This window comes from Tetrahymena thermophila (genome assembly GCF_000189635.1).
Source record: "Tetrahymena thermophila SB210 genomic scaffold scf_8254719, whole genome shotgun sequence".
Lineage (NCBI taxonomy): Eukaryota > Ciliophora > Oligohymenophorea > Hymenostomatida > Tetrahymenidae > Tetrahymena > Tetrahymena thermophila.
Window position 1 is genome coordinate 280,312 of NW_002476484.1, and position 16,783 is coordinate 297,094.

Sequence of the window (16,783 nt, forward strand, 5' to 3'; positions counted from 1 at the left end):
CTTAATTTAATTTGAGTTAAGATTAAAAGTCAAAGAAATAACTATGCAAAACTCAAGTAAATTACTAATATTTCATCTAGCACGTGTGGCCGAGCGGTCTAAGGCGGCGCACTCAAGTTGCGTTGGAGCGATCCGCGTGAGTTCGAATCTCACCGCGTGCATATTTTTTATTTTAAAAACTAAATCTTTAAAAAATAATATTCTTTTTAAGATAAAAAAAATATGCACGCGGTGAGATTCGAACTCACGCGGATCGCTCCAACGCAACTTGAGTGCGCCGCCTTAGACCGCTCGGCCACACGTGCTAGATGAAATATTTGTTGTTTACTTGAATTTTGGTTATTTATTTCTTATAATTTTAACTAAAGATTCAAATAAATTGGTAAAAGCAAATATTTGATATTAGATTTTAAAACCAATTAGAAAAAATACATTTATTTATTTTGTTTGTAAGAAATTAAGTAAGTAAATAAATAAATAAAATTTTTTCAAAAAAAAATTATGCACGCGGTGAGATTTGAACTCACGCGGATCGCTCCAACGCAACTTGAGTGCGCCGCCTTAGACCGCTCGGCCACACGTGCTAGATAGCAATTTAGAATAAAAAAAATAATTATGTAAATAATTTAAAATTTCAACAATTAATTTATCAAATTTCATTTATAAAAAGAATTTAGCATTTTAATTTTAAAAGTAAAATTTTTTTTTAATTAATAAATACTTAATTATTTTATTAAGTCAATCAATTAACATGATTGTTTAAGAATAGCAGGTTAAAATAAACATTAATTATTTTTGTTATTAATTTGAAAAAATATTGTTAATTAAATTTGATATTTAAAAAATACAATATAAAAACTTAATAAAGGTGCTTATGGATAATGAATTGATTTTAAAAAAAGATTTATTTGAGCATATTTTATATTATTTAAAATATTTTATACTAATATATCACCTAGCACGTGTGGCCGAGCGGTCTAAGGCGGCGCACTCAAGTTGCGTTGGAGCGATCCGCGTGAGTTCGAATCTCACCGCGTGCATAATTTTTTATTTAAAAGAATTTCATTTATTTATTTACTTACAAAAAAATTGTATTTTTGCTATTTGGTGTTTAAATTTAATATCAAATATTTGTTTTACTTATTTGAATCTTTAGCTAAAGGTTCTAGAAATAAATAAAAAAAATTGAAGTAAACAACAAATATTTCATCTAGCACGTGTGGCCGAGCGGTCTAAGGCGGCGCACTCAAGTTGCGTTGGAGCGATCCGCGTGAGTTCGAATCTCACCGCGTGCATATTTTTATTTTTTATTTTGAAAATTTGATTTAAAAGATTATAAATGCATGATCCTAGCTTCTAATTAACTTTTTTCTAAAATACACTTATTATTGAAAAAATTAATTTATTAATTTGTTTAAAGAAAATTTTGTTTTTACATAAATTATATATTTTAATTACTTTTTATTCTAACATTAGACATAAAATAGAATTTTAAATATAAAAGGTTTAAATTAAATAACATTTCATAAATAAATAGGTTAGGATTTTTTAAAAACTATAAAACAATAAATAAATTATATTTTTTTCTCTTATTATTTTCAATTTTCAGTTTAAGAGATAATTTAAAATTAGTAAATAATAGAAAAGTATCCATAAATAATAAAAATTTAACTTGAATCATATCAGCAGTAATTTGTAGTAGTAAATTTACAAGCTTTGAATTCCTAAATATTATAGAAGACTTAGGATATTTTTTAATTTGCACACCTATTTAAGAAATAAAATTAATTTTATATCCTAACTATTTCATAATAGTTACTGTAAGTTAATAAACAAATAGGTTACAATATTTAAGCTCATTAACTCTATAGTAAAAAAGATATTATAAATTACCTATTTACTGAAAATTTTAAAGAATTTTTTTTCCTTTAAAAATATTTTTATTAATATATAAACAAGCATACTAAGTAAGTAAGTTAGTAAGTAAGTTGTAATTTTAATTCATTAACTTTAATATTTTTTTTATTTTTATAAAATTTTATTTTTAAAGTGTTTCATTCAATTTCCATAATTAGTAAACCCAAGCTATTTTATTTTTAAATTCTTGTATTTTTTATTTTTTGGACATACTAGTGTATATGAGGTACTGCCATATAGAAATTAGGGTCTGTTTATCTTTCATATTCCTCTAAAATAATATCTTTGAATGTTATCTTTTTTCTATTAGATTAAATTTACTCAATATTTTTTTCATTATTTTAAATTACTTCTTCTCTGGCTTTTATTTTTTATTATAAAATTTTTATTTTTTAATTCTTTTGTCTTTGAAGCTTTCTTTTTTCAGCCATTCTTTCTAAATAGCCATCATCTATAAAGGTTTTTTATTCTATCTAAATATCTGATTCCTCATTTGATTTACTTTAACTTTCACATAAATTATAACTTTCATCGCACTTTTTAGGAGAAAAGTGATATAAAATTTTATTGTATTAATCCTCCAACTTCTATTGTAATAAACTAATATTCTCTAATGTTTTTTACATTTGGTTAAACATTTATTTATTTTTTATTTTATTTTTGTTTTTGTTTAAAAATTAATTATCATCTAAGAATTTAAAAATTAAGGAAATTTAAACATCATTTTATTAATATGAAAACCTTTTTATCTCAAATTAATCTTATAAAAAATATTTGAGTTAATCAATCAAAATTTCTTTTATTTTTTAATTACTCATTTGAAATAAATTAATAATTGTCTGACTGATCATAAAAAAATCAACTCACCAAAAAATTATTGTGAATAAAAGTGTTATAGCTTTACTTATATTTATTACTTTTTATTTTTAATAAATTTTAAAATCAAATTTATGAATTAAATTCAAAAATTAATTACAATTCTATTATAAATAAATTAAATCTTCAAAGTCATTCCTGTTTTAGTTTATAGATATTATCTAGCACGTGTGGCCGAGCGGTCTAAGGCGGCGCACTCAAGTTGCGTTGGAGCGATCCGCGTGAGTTCGAATCTCACCGCGTGCATATTTTTTTTTTTGATCAAAATATTATCAACTAACTAATCTACTTTGTTTGATATTAAAATATTTAATCAAATTACATTTATTGAAGAATTATATCTTTATTTAGCTATATTTTACTTACTTATTTTTGTATTGTTTTTTTTAATAAATTTATTATTTAAAAATTGGAATTTATACTCAATACTGAATTTTTGATTAATTTAAGAGATAGATTAAAAGCTAAGACAGTAATTTAAAAAAAAATAAATTAATTAAATTTTGTAAAATTGATTAAATTTTATTAACAAAAATAAATTCAATTAATTTTAAAATAAAAGGTTTCCTTATGAAAAATTTTAATGCAAAAAATAAATATTGTTTTGCTTATTTTGAAATTAAATATCACCTAGCACGTGTGGCCGAGCGGTCTAAGGCGGCGCACTCAAGTTGCGTTGGAGCGATCCGCGTGAGTTCGAATCTCACCGCGTGCAAATTTTTTTTATTTTATTAAATACTTAAGTTGTAAAGTTCAGAAAATATTTTAGACATAAAAATTTAAAAAAGCAATTTAAATTTTACTTTTTATTTAAATTAATCATTAAAATTTTCTTAATATTATGTCTAAATTCTTATTGGAAAGATGCAATATAAGTTTAATGAATTCAAAAGTAATAAAGTGAAATAAAAAAATAATAATTATTTTGCTAATTAATTTATTATATATCACCTAGCACGTGTGGCCGAGCGGTCTAAGGCGGCGCACTCAAGTTGCGTTGGAGCGATCCGCGTGAGTTCGAATCTCACCGCGTGCAAATTTTTTATTTTTATGAACAAATATTTAAAGATTTTGAAAAACAATTGATTTAAAATACTTTAAAAAATAATTGTTATTAAGATCACCTTACTTTATGTAATGAATTAATCAATTAATTATGTTTGTTTATTTTCTTATTAGAATCTTTAATAAAGATTTTTTTTTTCTGCTTATTAATTAATTCAGATTAGCTTTCTGATTAAATCACTTTTTATAGCATTGAAAATATTAAAGGGAGAGATTGCAAACATATCATTTAAATAGTTTAATAGAGGAAATATAAAATTATTTTAAGAGTTAATAGAGAGCTGCTTGCTGTTAAGGCTGAGATTTTCAAGAAATGGATAAATAAATAAGAAAGAATTCGAATGTATTTTTAGAAATATTTTGTAGATTGAAATTAAAAGCTATTAACAAACTATCTATTAAATTAGGAAACTTAGTTATATAAAAATGATGATAAACTCATAAAATAAGGAAGGAAATATTCAGATAGTCTAACTTAAAATTATATAGACCCATTGAAGGAGCTAGACAAAGAAATTAGAGATTCATTTTTTTTTAGGCAAGGCGTTAAACACACTGATTTTTTCAGATTATCTCAATTAGATACAACTATAGATGAAAAAACTTAAGTCAACTAGATAGATATAATTCATCATGAATTTACTCATGAAATTATTATTGAAAACATGGAAGATTATGGTGCACCTACAGCCATCTGCGAATCCAAAAATTACTTGATTATAGGAACAAGTCGATCAATATTTTACATTTTTGATAAAAGAGAAAAAGAAAATGTATTTTTTGGAGGTATTGATAAGTAAAATGAGTCAGGAAAGGTATGTTCGTTGGCAATTAATCATGACGAATTAATATTTGCTGCAGGTAAATAAAATTTATAAATAAATTAATGCGTTTTATTTACACTTTTAACTAACAAACAGGATTTGAAAATGGTGACATAGGAATTTACGAATTAAAAAGCAACTATCCAAGAATGACAACAATAAAAAAGGTTTTCAAATCGCCTATTAAAATAATTCAATTCATATCTGAATATCAAAATTCTTTGAAAGAGTAATAAAAAACAAACACAGTTTTTATAAAGCATTAATATAATTTTATTTTAAATATTTTAGATTTTGCATGATAGTTTTTGACACAACTGGGTAAAATCAAAAGATATAAGTAGATGTAACAATTGTTTTTGAAAAGAGATTTACATCAGTAACTAAAGATAAATACACTTACTAACTAATGACTTAAATTAATGATGAGATGATCGATAACCATAGATCTAATTCTGCTACTGATGAGCATTAACATATTAGAGAAAGATCTATAAGTGATAAATATAAGGAAACATTTAAGACTTAAGATGGTTAATCATAAAAGACAGAAATTATTAATTATTTACCAATTGAAGAAATAAGTTACTTTGATTCTATATAGTCAAGTTAGTTTTTTAAAAAGCACTTTAAGATTTTAGCTATGACAACAAATGATTCAATTTACGTTGGGTTTATAATGTACAAATCAATTTAAATTACATTTTAGTTCTAAAAATCCAAAATGAGTTCAAAAGAAGAAGAGGAGGAGGAAAATAAACCTTCCAAACCATCAATTTCTTGGGGTTAAGGTTACTTTTATGGCAACAACAGTGGGCAGCCTATTTTATGCATAGGCTGGGAAGACCATGTTTTTTTAATTAAAGCCTAGCTTTTAGATGATGAATATGTGCATTTCTATTAAACAGCTTATGCTAAATTTTCTTACTAAGTTGAAAAATGTGTATTTATAAGCAATTCAATTATATTTATTATCTTCACAAATAAGGAATGTGCCATAATCCATACAAGCAACTTTACTCTTGGTCCTTTAGACACATCCATTTCAAAATTAAACTCTTGCATGTATCTTGATCATATACCAGAATTCTAAAAATTGAGTTTATTCTGTTCTTAATCAAAGCATACTCTGTTTTATCACTTCGGTGATTGCAGTGCTAAATTTTTGCTTCCTTAGTCACTCATGTTCAGTTTTAACTTAAAAAAATGGCAAGCTTATTTCAACGATAGAAACTCACTGGATTGGATTAAGCTGATGTAGCATGGTTTAATGGTTTAAAACAGTACAAATTTTCTTTCAATTTTTCACAAATAAACTGTTTCAAATTAACCTAATTAAATAAAATTTTATTAACAAACAAAAATTTTTGAAATAAAATTGTTTCAAATTAAATTAATTAAATGAAAAAAGAAAGATAATTGATTGTTTAAAAATAAATAAAGATATTATAAAGTATTTGGGAGGCGTTGAAGATGAAAAGAAAAAAAGATAAGATGAGATGAAAACATTTTTTTAGACTCTTGGTTTGACTTATATTCAGCTTAGCTTAGTTACAGATCAAGAGTTAAGCCAGGAAACTGTAATTTATAAAATTTCATTGAAGTTAGATTATAAAATATTTTTATTGTATATAAAGATTAACTAAATATTAACACTTGGAACCGAATTTTTGCTATCAACAGATAATTCAGAATACCTTTTTAGTGTTGTATCTATTGGTATTAAAAATTTTGGCTACGAAGAAAATTTCCTTGAATGCCTTTAAACATTTATCGAACATTCGAAGCTTAGACATGTGCCAAACGATTATTTAAAAGTGGTTATGAATTTCTACTCTTCGAAAGGAAGATATGATGTACTTTAAAAACTCATTTTAAATCTAGATCTTACAAATTTAGATATTTCTCCCCTGCTTGTTATGTGCATGGAGTATGATTTGTATAATGCATTGATTTATATCTGTGCTAAATCTGGAGATTTTCTGACTCCTCTTGTTAAGCTTTTTGGAAGACATTAGAGGGGTTTTGAAAAAAAAGAATAAGAGAGAAAATTTGGATTAAAAGTTTTATGGTAATTAAAGAAGAAAAATTTATATTTATTTATTTTAATTTATTTTTTATTAAAAAGGTATATTTAGTAGTCTTTTTCTGGTATTATGATAGATGGAAGTAAGATAGAAGATAAAATTTACCCATAGATGTTAAGAAATCTTATATTATTTGTTTTTTAGATTGAAAATTTGTAAAATCTACTTTAAATAGATAGAAAAATAACTCTTGATATAGTATTTATTCTCTTCAAGCAAAGAGTTTAAGGCATAATTATGAAAAACTATGACATTTTCCGTATTGAAGTTGAAGAAGAAAATATTAAAAAATACAACATTTTCTAACAGGACAAGATTACTCCATAATTTGTGCCATATCAAAGAATACTCACAATTTTACTTAAAAATAAAGATGCTGAAATCGATTTAGTTTAAAAGTCAAACAAAAGTTAAGAAGATAAAAAACTAGAAATACAGGTCCTAGAGCATCTAAATAATGTATTTTTCAGCAGAGTCTTAGAGCTTTAATCCTATCCATTCAACCTAGATAAATAAATAGAGATAGTCAATTTCTTGATTGATAATCCAAAAATTTTTAATTACTTTGAATAGAAGATGCTTGGTTTAGATGCTGAAGTATTGAGCTAAGAAGAAAGAATTAAATAAAATATATTGCTTGAGTAAGGGCTTTTCTTAACTGATACTCAAAAATATCACAAAAAATGTCTTGTTAGAAATGCTTTTCTGATTAATGTTTTGAGACCCCTAGTTCCAGAAATTAAGAATCCTTTAGTGATGTCAAATTTAATTCAATAAACAGAACTTAGTGAATTGTAATTTATTTTTTAAGTTAAAAATCTTGAATAAAATATCTTTTTTTATAACAAAGCACTGAGGCATGTTGCTTTTTGTATAATTTCTAAAAGAATTACAAAAAGTGCTTTGATTTATATTATGAGTGCAGAAATCCTCTCATTCAAACAAGGATATTTGAGTGGATAGAGCAAGTGTTTGAAAATCAGTAGCCAGGTGTCTAGGATTTGAAAAATATTGTTATTAAAAAAATTAAGGAACTTGTTAAATTAGATTAATATAAAGCTAAAATCTTAATTAAAAAGTATTTTAGTGATCAGCAAAGAGATATCATTCTTCAACTTGACTAATACCCAGACGATTAATTAGCTATTTTAGAGGAATTTGTGAACGAATAAGACAAAAGTAATATTCATTTTTTAAAGTTTCTCTTTGTAAATATTTTTATTTTGTTTAACAACAGCTGTCACAGATGAAATTAAGAATATGTATATAAAACTTTTGTGCTAAAGAAAACCTTAAATGGTCATTTAGGCTTTAAAGGAAAGAGAGTAATACCCTATTGACTAAGCTCTGTAATATTGCAAAGAATACAAAGTTTTAGATGCATAGGTTTATCTTAACTAAAGAAATGGTAACTTCACAGATGCACTTAATATTTAGCTTTAAATTATACAGCAGTGCTGGAAGGAGTATGTCAAAAACTACAGCCCTGACTAAATTAACTTCAATTAAAACTTAGTTAAAAATATCTAGTTGAACCTCAAAAAGGGAATGGAAATATGCTACTAAGCTTAAAAAGAAGATGACTCAAACGATGTATTAAATAAAAATTATTACTTTTTATTTTATTAAAAAATTATTTAAATTAATAAGTCTTTATGGTTTACAATGTTTGATGAAGTAGTTGTTTAGGAAATAGGAATCTAAACCTTAACTTCACCCTCTGACTTAAACCTTTAATCTGTCTCTACTCAAATTGTTTCAGAATTATTGGAGGCTATGGCAATCAATATTAATTTAAATGACGTTTTAGATGTAATTTTTTTAAATTAAAAATGATATTTTCATCTAATAAATATGAAAAATTTATTTATTTTTCTAAAGAGGATAAATTCTAACTATTAAGACATTCCTTTGAAAGCCTTCCTTCAAACAAACGAACACTTCAAACAAAGTTTTGAATTCTTGACTAGTGCACACACTACGGCTAAATAAATCCTTTAAGATCACATGATAAAGATTTAAGAAAATTATCTCAAGATAAAGGTATAAGAAATTTCTTAAAAAAATTTATTAACATAATTTACTTACAGAATAGGGGATTAAGTGGATCTTAGTTGCCTGATTATAGAGTTTGCTAATTTTGTGAGAATTAAATTAAAGCTAACTAATAAGAATTTTAAAACACTGAAACTATTGTATTTTATTGTGGCCATACTTTCCATAAGAAGTGTGTGGATGAATTCATTTAGCCAATAGCATGTCCTATTTGCATTGAAAACCCTATAATTTATTGTAAATAAAAAAAAATATTTAAATTTTTGCTTTTTTTATTCATTTAATTTTTTTAAAATTAGTAACTAACTACTTGAGTAAAAATATTACCAAAAATTTGCCAAATCGTTTAAACTAAAAAGAAGAAGAAAATGATTCTTTCCTTGATGAAGCATCATCTTAAGCAGCTGCTGCAAATGGGTGGAATACAACCACTACCTATTCTGCCCCAATAGCATAAGAAAAACCAATAATCAAATAAACCAAAAATAAAATGCTAGAAAAATTACAAAAATTTGATAAAAATAAGAAGCAAAAAGTTAAAGAAACATAAGATTATATCTATTCTCAACAATGATTAATTAATTAATTGTATTTTAATAAATTTTGAATTATTTCAATATTTATATTAGCAAAAAAATTTAATTTTAAATAAATAAAAATTAGTGAAATTAATGTTAAAAGTTAGTTATTAGTATGTTTTCTAATTTTTCAATAAATTTTTATAAAATTATTTATAGCTAGCTATATCTGGTATCAAATTATCCAACAAAATGATTCTTAGATATTTTAATAATAAAATATGTTAGTTTAAATAATTAATTAAATAGTAATATTAAAAAAAAATTATGGTACAAATTTGGAAATTTTATTATTTAATTAATTTTTAATTTCAAAATGATTAAAAAAATTTGTAATAAATTAAATTAATAGGAAAATATGGTAAATCATACAGTATTATTATTTTAATTTTGATAAAAAATTCACATAAAAAGTAATAAACTAAATATTTAAAGTAATTATTATGTATTATTTAAAGTAAGATTAAAGAACTTATAAAATTTTATTTTTTCATAACTTAATTTTTTTGGCAACTAATCTTTTCATTTTAAGAATTTTCTTTCTTAGTTTAGAATTGTATGCTCTATTTACTAGAATATTTTAACTTTAAAAAAATTTTAAATATGATATATTGAAATAAAAACTAATCAAATAAGAAATAATTAGTTTAACAAATATTTAAAAAAGCAAATAAAATTTTTAATTTACAAATAGAGAAATTAGTTAAAAAAATAAAAACAAATAAATAAATAAACTATTTTAACTTAAGAAAGAGTGTTAGAATTGAAAGATGAGCATATTTTATCAAATTAGAGCATAAAAATTAAAAACCTTCATCACCAATTTGATTTGACCTTTTAATTTATTCAAGAATTTTTTCAGAAAAACTAAAAATCTCATTAATAAATATGGGAAAAATCAAAATAATTCAAAAATAAATTTAAGCAAATCATTTAAATAAATAAATAATTGAATCTTTAATAACTCAAGGTAAAGGATCAGGTTCGAGAGTTTGTTGCAGTTTTACAAAGCAGAACATAAGCCTTCAAGCCCAAAATTACCAATTTAATTTATTCTTTTTATTGAAGTTGAATTATTAATAAAAATAAGAAAAGAAAATTTGAAATTATTTTCTAAATTTTAAAATAAGTAAAAATTAAAAAATAACTTCACCAATCACTAAATAAAATTATAATAAATACAATAATTTAATATTAATAAAAATAAGATAATTATTTATACGATAAGTCGATAATTAAATCTGAGAGGTTAGAGCAGCCAGCCAAACCAGAACCTAGGAATTATCCACCTTATCCAGTAATACTGTTTGCTCTTTTTTAAATAGTTTAGAAAATGAAAAAAGAATAAGTTTTTTCAATATTCAAGATAGATGCTGGTTTGAATAAGAATTTATTTATAAAATCATGAATTAAAATAAAATAATTCAGATTAAAATTATTGAATTATTTATTAATAAATTTTAAGTAAATTAAATAATATTATAACAAAATTCAATTTACTAAAGGAAGAGCTTCAGGTATGAAAGATGAGTGCAATCTTTTAAATTAGACACTAAATATTTTGTACCTTAAGAGCCAATTGAATTGCGGCTTCAATATATTAAAAAAGTTAAATATTTATTAAAGTAAAGAAGAATAAATATTTTGCAATTAGAAGATAATTAATTAAAAAAACATTTAAAAATAAATAATCAAAAACTATTAAAATAAATACTCTATATAATATCCCAAAAGGGAGTAAATTAGTTTAATTTATTTAGCATATTTATCATAAATTAAATTACAATTAAATAAAAAAAATATTTTTACGTAAAATAAAGAATTAGTTTTGAAAGATTAGTACATTTTGATAATGAAAACCCTAAACTTCCAGCTCCTTAATCGTCAATTCCATTATCTCTTTTTTTAAAAATAATTTATTAATTACAGAAGAGAAAGAAAATTAAATTTGAAAAAAATTTTTCTTAAACTAAAGAATGCTTTAAGTTAACAATTAAAAGTATTGAAAAGTCAACATCTAAAAACAATCAAAACACCATTAATCTATTAGATTAAGCTTTTATTTGATTTAAAAATTTTAAAAGCATATAAAAAAGTTGTGTTGTGATTTGTTGTGGATGAAGATAGAAATGTTTTTCAGTTTTTTTCTGAAGATTATTTTTAATTAAGTTTAAACTGTTTTTTTTTTAAATTTTTGTCCACATTCCATTTATATATAATTGTAATTTAAATATCTTGAAAAAATAATCATAGAAAAATGCACAAAAAATATTACTCAAGAAAGAGTGTCAAGCTTTTGAGATTACTGCAATTAGAAAAACCTGTACTTAAACCTGATAAACCTAATGAACCAATTTTATTTTAGCTTTATTTTAATAATATTTTTTTTATTTTTATGCAAACAGATTAAAATTAAAACAATTTTTAACATTAAAAGAAGTGATTGAAAATTCAATGCTAATTAATTTTAATTAAATAACAAAAAATGTACAAATAAAATATACTTGAAAACGAGTTTCAAATTAATGAGATGAGTGCAGTTTGCCAAAGAAGAACCTAAATTAGAGGCTCCTTATTCATGAATTTTATTTAATCTTTTATTTTATTTAAATAAGATTTGATAATTTAAGCCATTAAAAATAAACTAAGACTTGATTAATTAATAAATATTTGATATTATAATAAAAAATAAAGAGAAAATAAATATTTTTACGTAAAGTCTATTTCCAAATTTGTTAGATTAGCACATTAACCTAAAGCAGACCCTAAGCTTGATGCATAGATGTCAGTGATTTAATTATTGCTTTTAAATAAATATATTGAATTTTATTTAGAAAATTATTTTAGATGAAAATACATATTAATTAAAATTTTTCATTTAAAATTATATATATAAAGGAGCTATAAATCAAAAATTGTATTTATGCAGGTCTAAATCACAAATTGTGCTTAAAAATTTGTAAAAAGTTTAACTGCTGTGCTTGTGATTTCGCACCACTATGATATATAAAAAGCACAAAAAATAATTCAATAAGCTGAAAAGGAAAAAATAATGTATTTATACCAAATATCTAGTATCAAATCTTCGAGAATAGTGCAGTTTTCCAAAGCAGAAATTAATCCTGAATTAGATAGATCACCTACTTTGTTTTTTCTTGTTATATTATTATTTTTATAGTTAATTCATTTTTAAAATATTTAAAGACAAAAAAAGAAGTAAAATTAAAAAATTTTAAAATAAAAATATATTGATTATTAAATGCATTTGTATAATAAATATCATTTTTATTTTTTTTACCGAAGATTAATTTCAAGAGTCTTGTGAGAAGATAAAGAAGAATTTAATAGCTTTTTTTGCAATAAAAATAAAATATGATATGCTAATTAAATTGATAAATTAATTACATCTTCTAACTCAGAAAAGAATATTTTTTATTCCATAATTATTTTTTAATATATCTATCTATTATCAGTACTATTTTAACAAAAACTTAATTTAATTAAATCAAAGTGTTAGTTAGATATATTTTACTTTTTAATAGTGATCTTAGTTTGTTTTGAAGATAATAATTTAATTTCCTTTACTCTTTAAATAAATATTAAAATTAAAATTTTTTTTTTTTTAAATTTACTTTTTATTTCTTTTAAAATTAATTCTTTTTATAAAGTTTTTATAAAAAAGAAATATTTTAATTTAAATTGTTTACTAAAATTAAATTATTTTTATTGTAGAATAAAATAAAGAAATGAAAATATTATATCAGTATTAATTATAAACTAAGTTATAATTATTATAAATTATTCATTTACATAGAAAAGATCAATTTTATTTTTAAAAATATTTATTCATTATTAATGTCATATTATTAAAAGGATTTGTAATATATCAAAGGTATGTTATCCTAGCAAATTGTAAGTAGAGTATGGTTCTAGTTTCTTTAATTAAGCAAAAACTTTTAATTAACATTAATTAATAATAATAATAATAAATGTTGGTGTGATTTTTTTAATTATTTTAATAAGTTATGAGTAAAGTATAATTATAAAGAACTAATAATTTATTTGACACTGAACGTATATTTTTAATAATCTAAAAGCGAAAATAACAAATAATATCATAAAAGATTAAAAAATCAAGATAAATTTGCTTAGTTTTTTTAATAAAATGAATAAATATACTCTCTCATTTATAAATAGATCACTAGAAGAAGATTATTTTAACAAAATAGCTTTTCCATAATATTTCTAAATATTCTCTTGCTGGTGCAAGATACTAATTTTAATTTCAATACCATGCTCTTTGTATACATATTTTACTGGAAATTTGCAATACTTAGGATTTTGCTGGTGCATCATATCTTCTGCTATTTCTTTAGTCATCGTAAAGTTTAAAAAAAACAGTTTCAATATAGTAGTTGCATTTTATAACACTGGATTTGTGATTCTAAACATAGGATTTATTCTAATTACAAACAAAAATATTGGCGCTGAAGGATAGTAGAATAATATGATGTTTATATTTGCAGGTATAACATTTCTTTTTTACACTTTTTATTATAATAATTGTATATAAATCTTTTAATAGATTAAAAATTAATAAATCTACTTAAAACATAAAGGTTCGCAATACATATTTCATTTTATTTTATCTATTGGAAGTAATTTTGTTTTGAACTCAGCTGTTATATTTATATAAAATATCTCATATTCTGCCGTATTCTATCCTGGCTAACTTAATTCATTTCATGGGTTGTTGTTTTTTTCTGTCTGCTTCCTAACATGGATGAAGTATAAAAATGAAAAATATTAAAGAGATCTATTTCTCTTATAAGAAAATGAAAAAGAAGTTAATCAATTCGTCAGAGATGTACTTCCTGCTAGCGTATTCATAGTAAAATACGATTCAACAAAAGATTTAATTGAAAAAAAGCTAATAAATAGAACAGCTTAGCAAGAATATAACATTAAGGATGATAGCTTGTTGATTTAATTTTTAAGAAGCACTATTATATAAAAAGACTCTTAATAAAAGTAATAGACATCTTTGCAACTAACACGAGCTAGTTTCAAAGCTTTTAGCCCTACAAAGAATACATTTATGGCATCTTAAATATAGGTTTCAGATACTTTAGAGCGCTTTATTTACTATAAATTTAGAGATATGATATAATAAAATAAATCAAAATAGGATGACAAAATTTAATAAATTACCAAATAAGTTGATGTAAGTTAATTAAATGACGAATCAAAGCAATTTGAGAAAAAAATCTATTAGAATTCAATAAAAGAATAATCAACAAACTCAATTAATTCGAATTAAAAATTAGGGTATTTTAATAATTTTACAAAATAAATGAGTAAATAACAATCACCACTGTAGTCTTTTGAAAATTGCTCTAGAGAAATTTTCAATTTTTAATCAAAATTTAATAAAAAAAATATATCTCTGAGTAAGTCTCCTCTGTAGAAGTAAGATATAAATAGCAAATAAATTCAAGAAAATGAACAATAACAAGAATAATTAGAGGAAGAAAAATATAAAGTTGAAGAATTTAACGCTACTATAATAAAAAATAATGTAAAGATAAATGTGCTTGTAAAAATTGTATTTTATTATTTGAGCTATCCAGTTTGTTCAATTTGTATTGATGAAGATTTAAAGAAATAAATGGTTTTCAACAATAAACAATCTAAAATCAAAGAGAATATATATTTGCAGCATTTCACCAAAATGTCTTAAAAATTTTAAAAAATTCTGAAAACAGAAAACTTTTAGTTAAATCAGTCATACAGCTTACTATATCTAAATCAACTTAGAAATATTTAAGATTTTGTTTAATTAAAATTATACAATAAAATAAAGATAAACTATAATTTATTTTAGCTGTCTGCTCTAGTGAAGTACATCTAAAATGTTTTTTAACCTATTTATAGTGCATTAAATATTGAATTTTCTGTAAATATAAGTTGCTAACAAAATTTGGAAAATTAATTACTCTAAGTCTTTTTATCAAAGAAAGAGGATATAATTAGAAGTTAGAATGATACAATTTAAGAAAATTTGGTTTTTTTTCCAAAAAATGTTCTCCTCTCAGAAATAGAGCAGAGTAAATTAAATAATAGCGAATTCTATGATAAGTGTGAGTTATATTAAAATTTTGATAATAATTAAGAAAACATCGAAGTGATCAACGATCAGTAAAGAGTTTGTTAAATGATAATTAACTTGCTTGAAAATTCTTTAGATTACTTAATTAAAAAAAACTTAACCTAAAAATATGTTAAGCTATTAATAAAAATAATTAAAGGTAAAGATGAAAACTCGAACTTAATTGAATTTAAAGTTATTAATAATGCTGAATTAAATTACTCTAAGTAAGAAATATTTCTAGTTTAAGAGTCTTTGAAAGTAGAGAGAGAGATTAAAAATAACTATTTTATGTAGAATTCTTAAAGTTGCTTATAGCCTACTTAGATTGGTTTGAAATTAAATTAGAAGATATTAGAAAAAACATCACCTTACAATTTTATGAATATAGACTGTGATGATGACAAAATAGGTTTCTCTTTCTATATATTTTAAAATTGTAATATTCTATAATAGGATTATAAATAGGATTTCTAAAATAAGCTTTTTGAAGAAATTAGAGGTAAATCTTAGACTTAAAATGAAAGTTAACCAATTAAGATTGAAAACTAATCAATTAAGATTGAAGAAATTTTAAAATAAATCTATTAATAACAGATTGGTAAAGATATCTTAAAGATATCTAAAAATATGTATTGTGAAAAGGAAGAAAATTAAAAGAAAAATTTAATGTAAAGCAATGAGGAATAGATTTACAATTAAACAATTGAGATTGACCCAATTTTTGTGAAAAATGAATTCGAAATCGATTAACTTGACGAAAGAGTGGATCAGAACGATTTCTAAATTAAAGAATTTAACTCGAAAAATGTAGAATCATTAAACAAATAAAATAAAGAAAATTAATGATAAATTTGTGGTTAACAAAAGTTAATTAATATTTTCTCTTTTTTATTAATGTGAACTCTTTGATTATATAAATATAGTGGATAAGAATGTAAATTTTTGTTTAATTAATAATTAATTAACTGGCCATTTAAATTTAAAAGGAAGTAAACTAATTAATTAAAAAATTTAGATAACTTATCTTAAAATATTTAAAATATCATTGTTAAATTTAAAGAATTATAAAAAATTTATTAAATAAAATGAAAAAATAAATTATATTTCTAACTAACTAAGCACTCGAATAAAGTACAAACCACAAACAATCAAATAAAAAATGGCATATTAGCTTTAGGCATTCTTATCAATTAGTTTAGTTTTTAGATATGAAAATTTTGAATTATTACT

The 16,783-nt window shown here is 22.4% G+C and overlaps 4 protein-coding genes across 4 annotated transcripts; 2 read left to right on the plus strand and 2 right to left on the minus strand. All coding sequences in view use genetic code 6, as the record gives it.

The window, feature by feature from the left end:
* Nucleotides 1-2,054: 2,054 nt before the first annotated feature.
* TTHERM_00393180 (hypothetical protein) lies at nucleotides 2,055-3,070 on the minus strand (the record flags this gene model as incomplete). The annotated part of the gene is made up of 3 exons (XM_001011892.2): nucleotides 2,894-3,070; nucleotides 2,785-2,833; nucleotides 2,055-2,527 (listed from the first exon to the last, which is right to left on the minus strand). The coding sequence occupies exons 1-3, from the start codon at nucleotides 3,038-3,040 to the stop codon at nucleotides 2,055-2,057; spliced, it is 669 nt and encodes a 222-aa protein (XP_001011892.2). The 5' UTR covers nucleotides 3,041-3,070.
* A 1,101-nt stretch (nucleotides 3,071-4,171) lies between these two features.
* On the plus strand, nucleotides 4,172-9,398 carry TTHERM_00393150 (corvet complex core vacuolar protein; the record flags this gene model as incomplete). The annotated part of the gene is made up of 13 exons (XM_001011891.1): nucleotides 4,172-4,201; nucleotides 4,266-4,719; nucleotides 4,779-4,911; nucleotides 4,974-5,965; nucleotides 6,126-6,262; nucleotides 6,320-6,753; nucleotides 6,811-7,563; nucleotides 7,620-7,948; nucleotides 8,007-8,362; nucleotides 8,420-8,581; nucleotides 8,651-8,812; nucleotides 8,860-9,061; nucleotides 9,124-9,398. 13 exons carry the CDS (start codon nucleotides 4,172-4,174, stop codon nucleotides 9,396-9,398), a joined length of 4,419 nt encoding a protein of 1,472 aa, XP_001011891.1.
* A 494-nt stretch (nucleotides 9,399-9,892) lies between these two features.
* On the minus strand, nucleotides 9,893-13,214 carry TTHERM_00393140 (hypothetical protein; the record flags this gene model as incomplete). Its single annotated transcript, XM_001011890.3, has 13 exons — nucleotides 9,893-9,986; nucleotides 10,147-10,236; nucleotides 10,368-10,457; nucleotides 10,625-10,714; nucleotides 10,903-10,992; nucleotides 11,212-11,301; nucleotides 11,678-11,767; nucleotides 11,907-11,996; nucleotides 12,116-12,205; nucleotides 12,467-12,556; nucleotides 12,701-12,750; nucleotides 12,808-12,981; nucleotides 13,035-13,214. 13 exons carry the CDS (start codon nucleotides 13,212-13,214, stop codon nucleotides 9,893-9,895), a joined length of 1,308 nt encoding a protein of 435 aa, XP_001011890.3.
* Nucleotides 13,215-13,723: 509 nt separating this feature from the next.
* On the plus strand, nucleotides 13,724-16,399 carry TTHERM_00393130 (transmembrane protein, putative; the record flags this gene model as incomplete). Its single annotated transcript, XM_001011889.2, has 2 exons — nucleotides 13,724-13,928; nucleotides 14,022-16,399. Exons 1-2 carry the CDS (start codon nucleotides 13,910-13,912, stop codon nucleotides 16,397-16,399), a joined length of 2,397 nt encoding a protein of 798 aa, XP_001011889.2. The 5' UTR covers nucleotides 13,724-13,909.
* Between the last annotated feature and the right edge of the window lie 384 nt (nucleotides 16,400-16,783).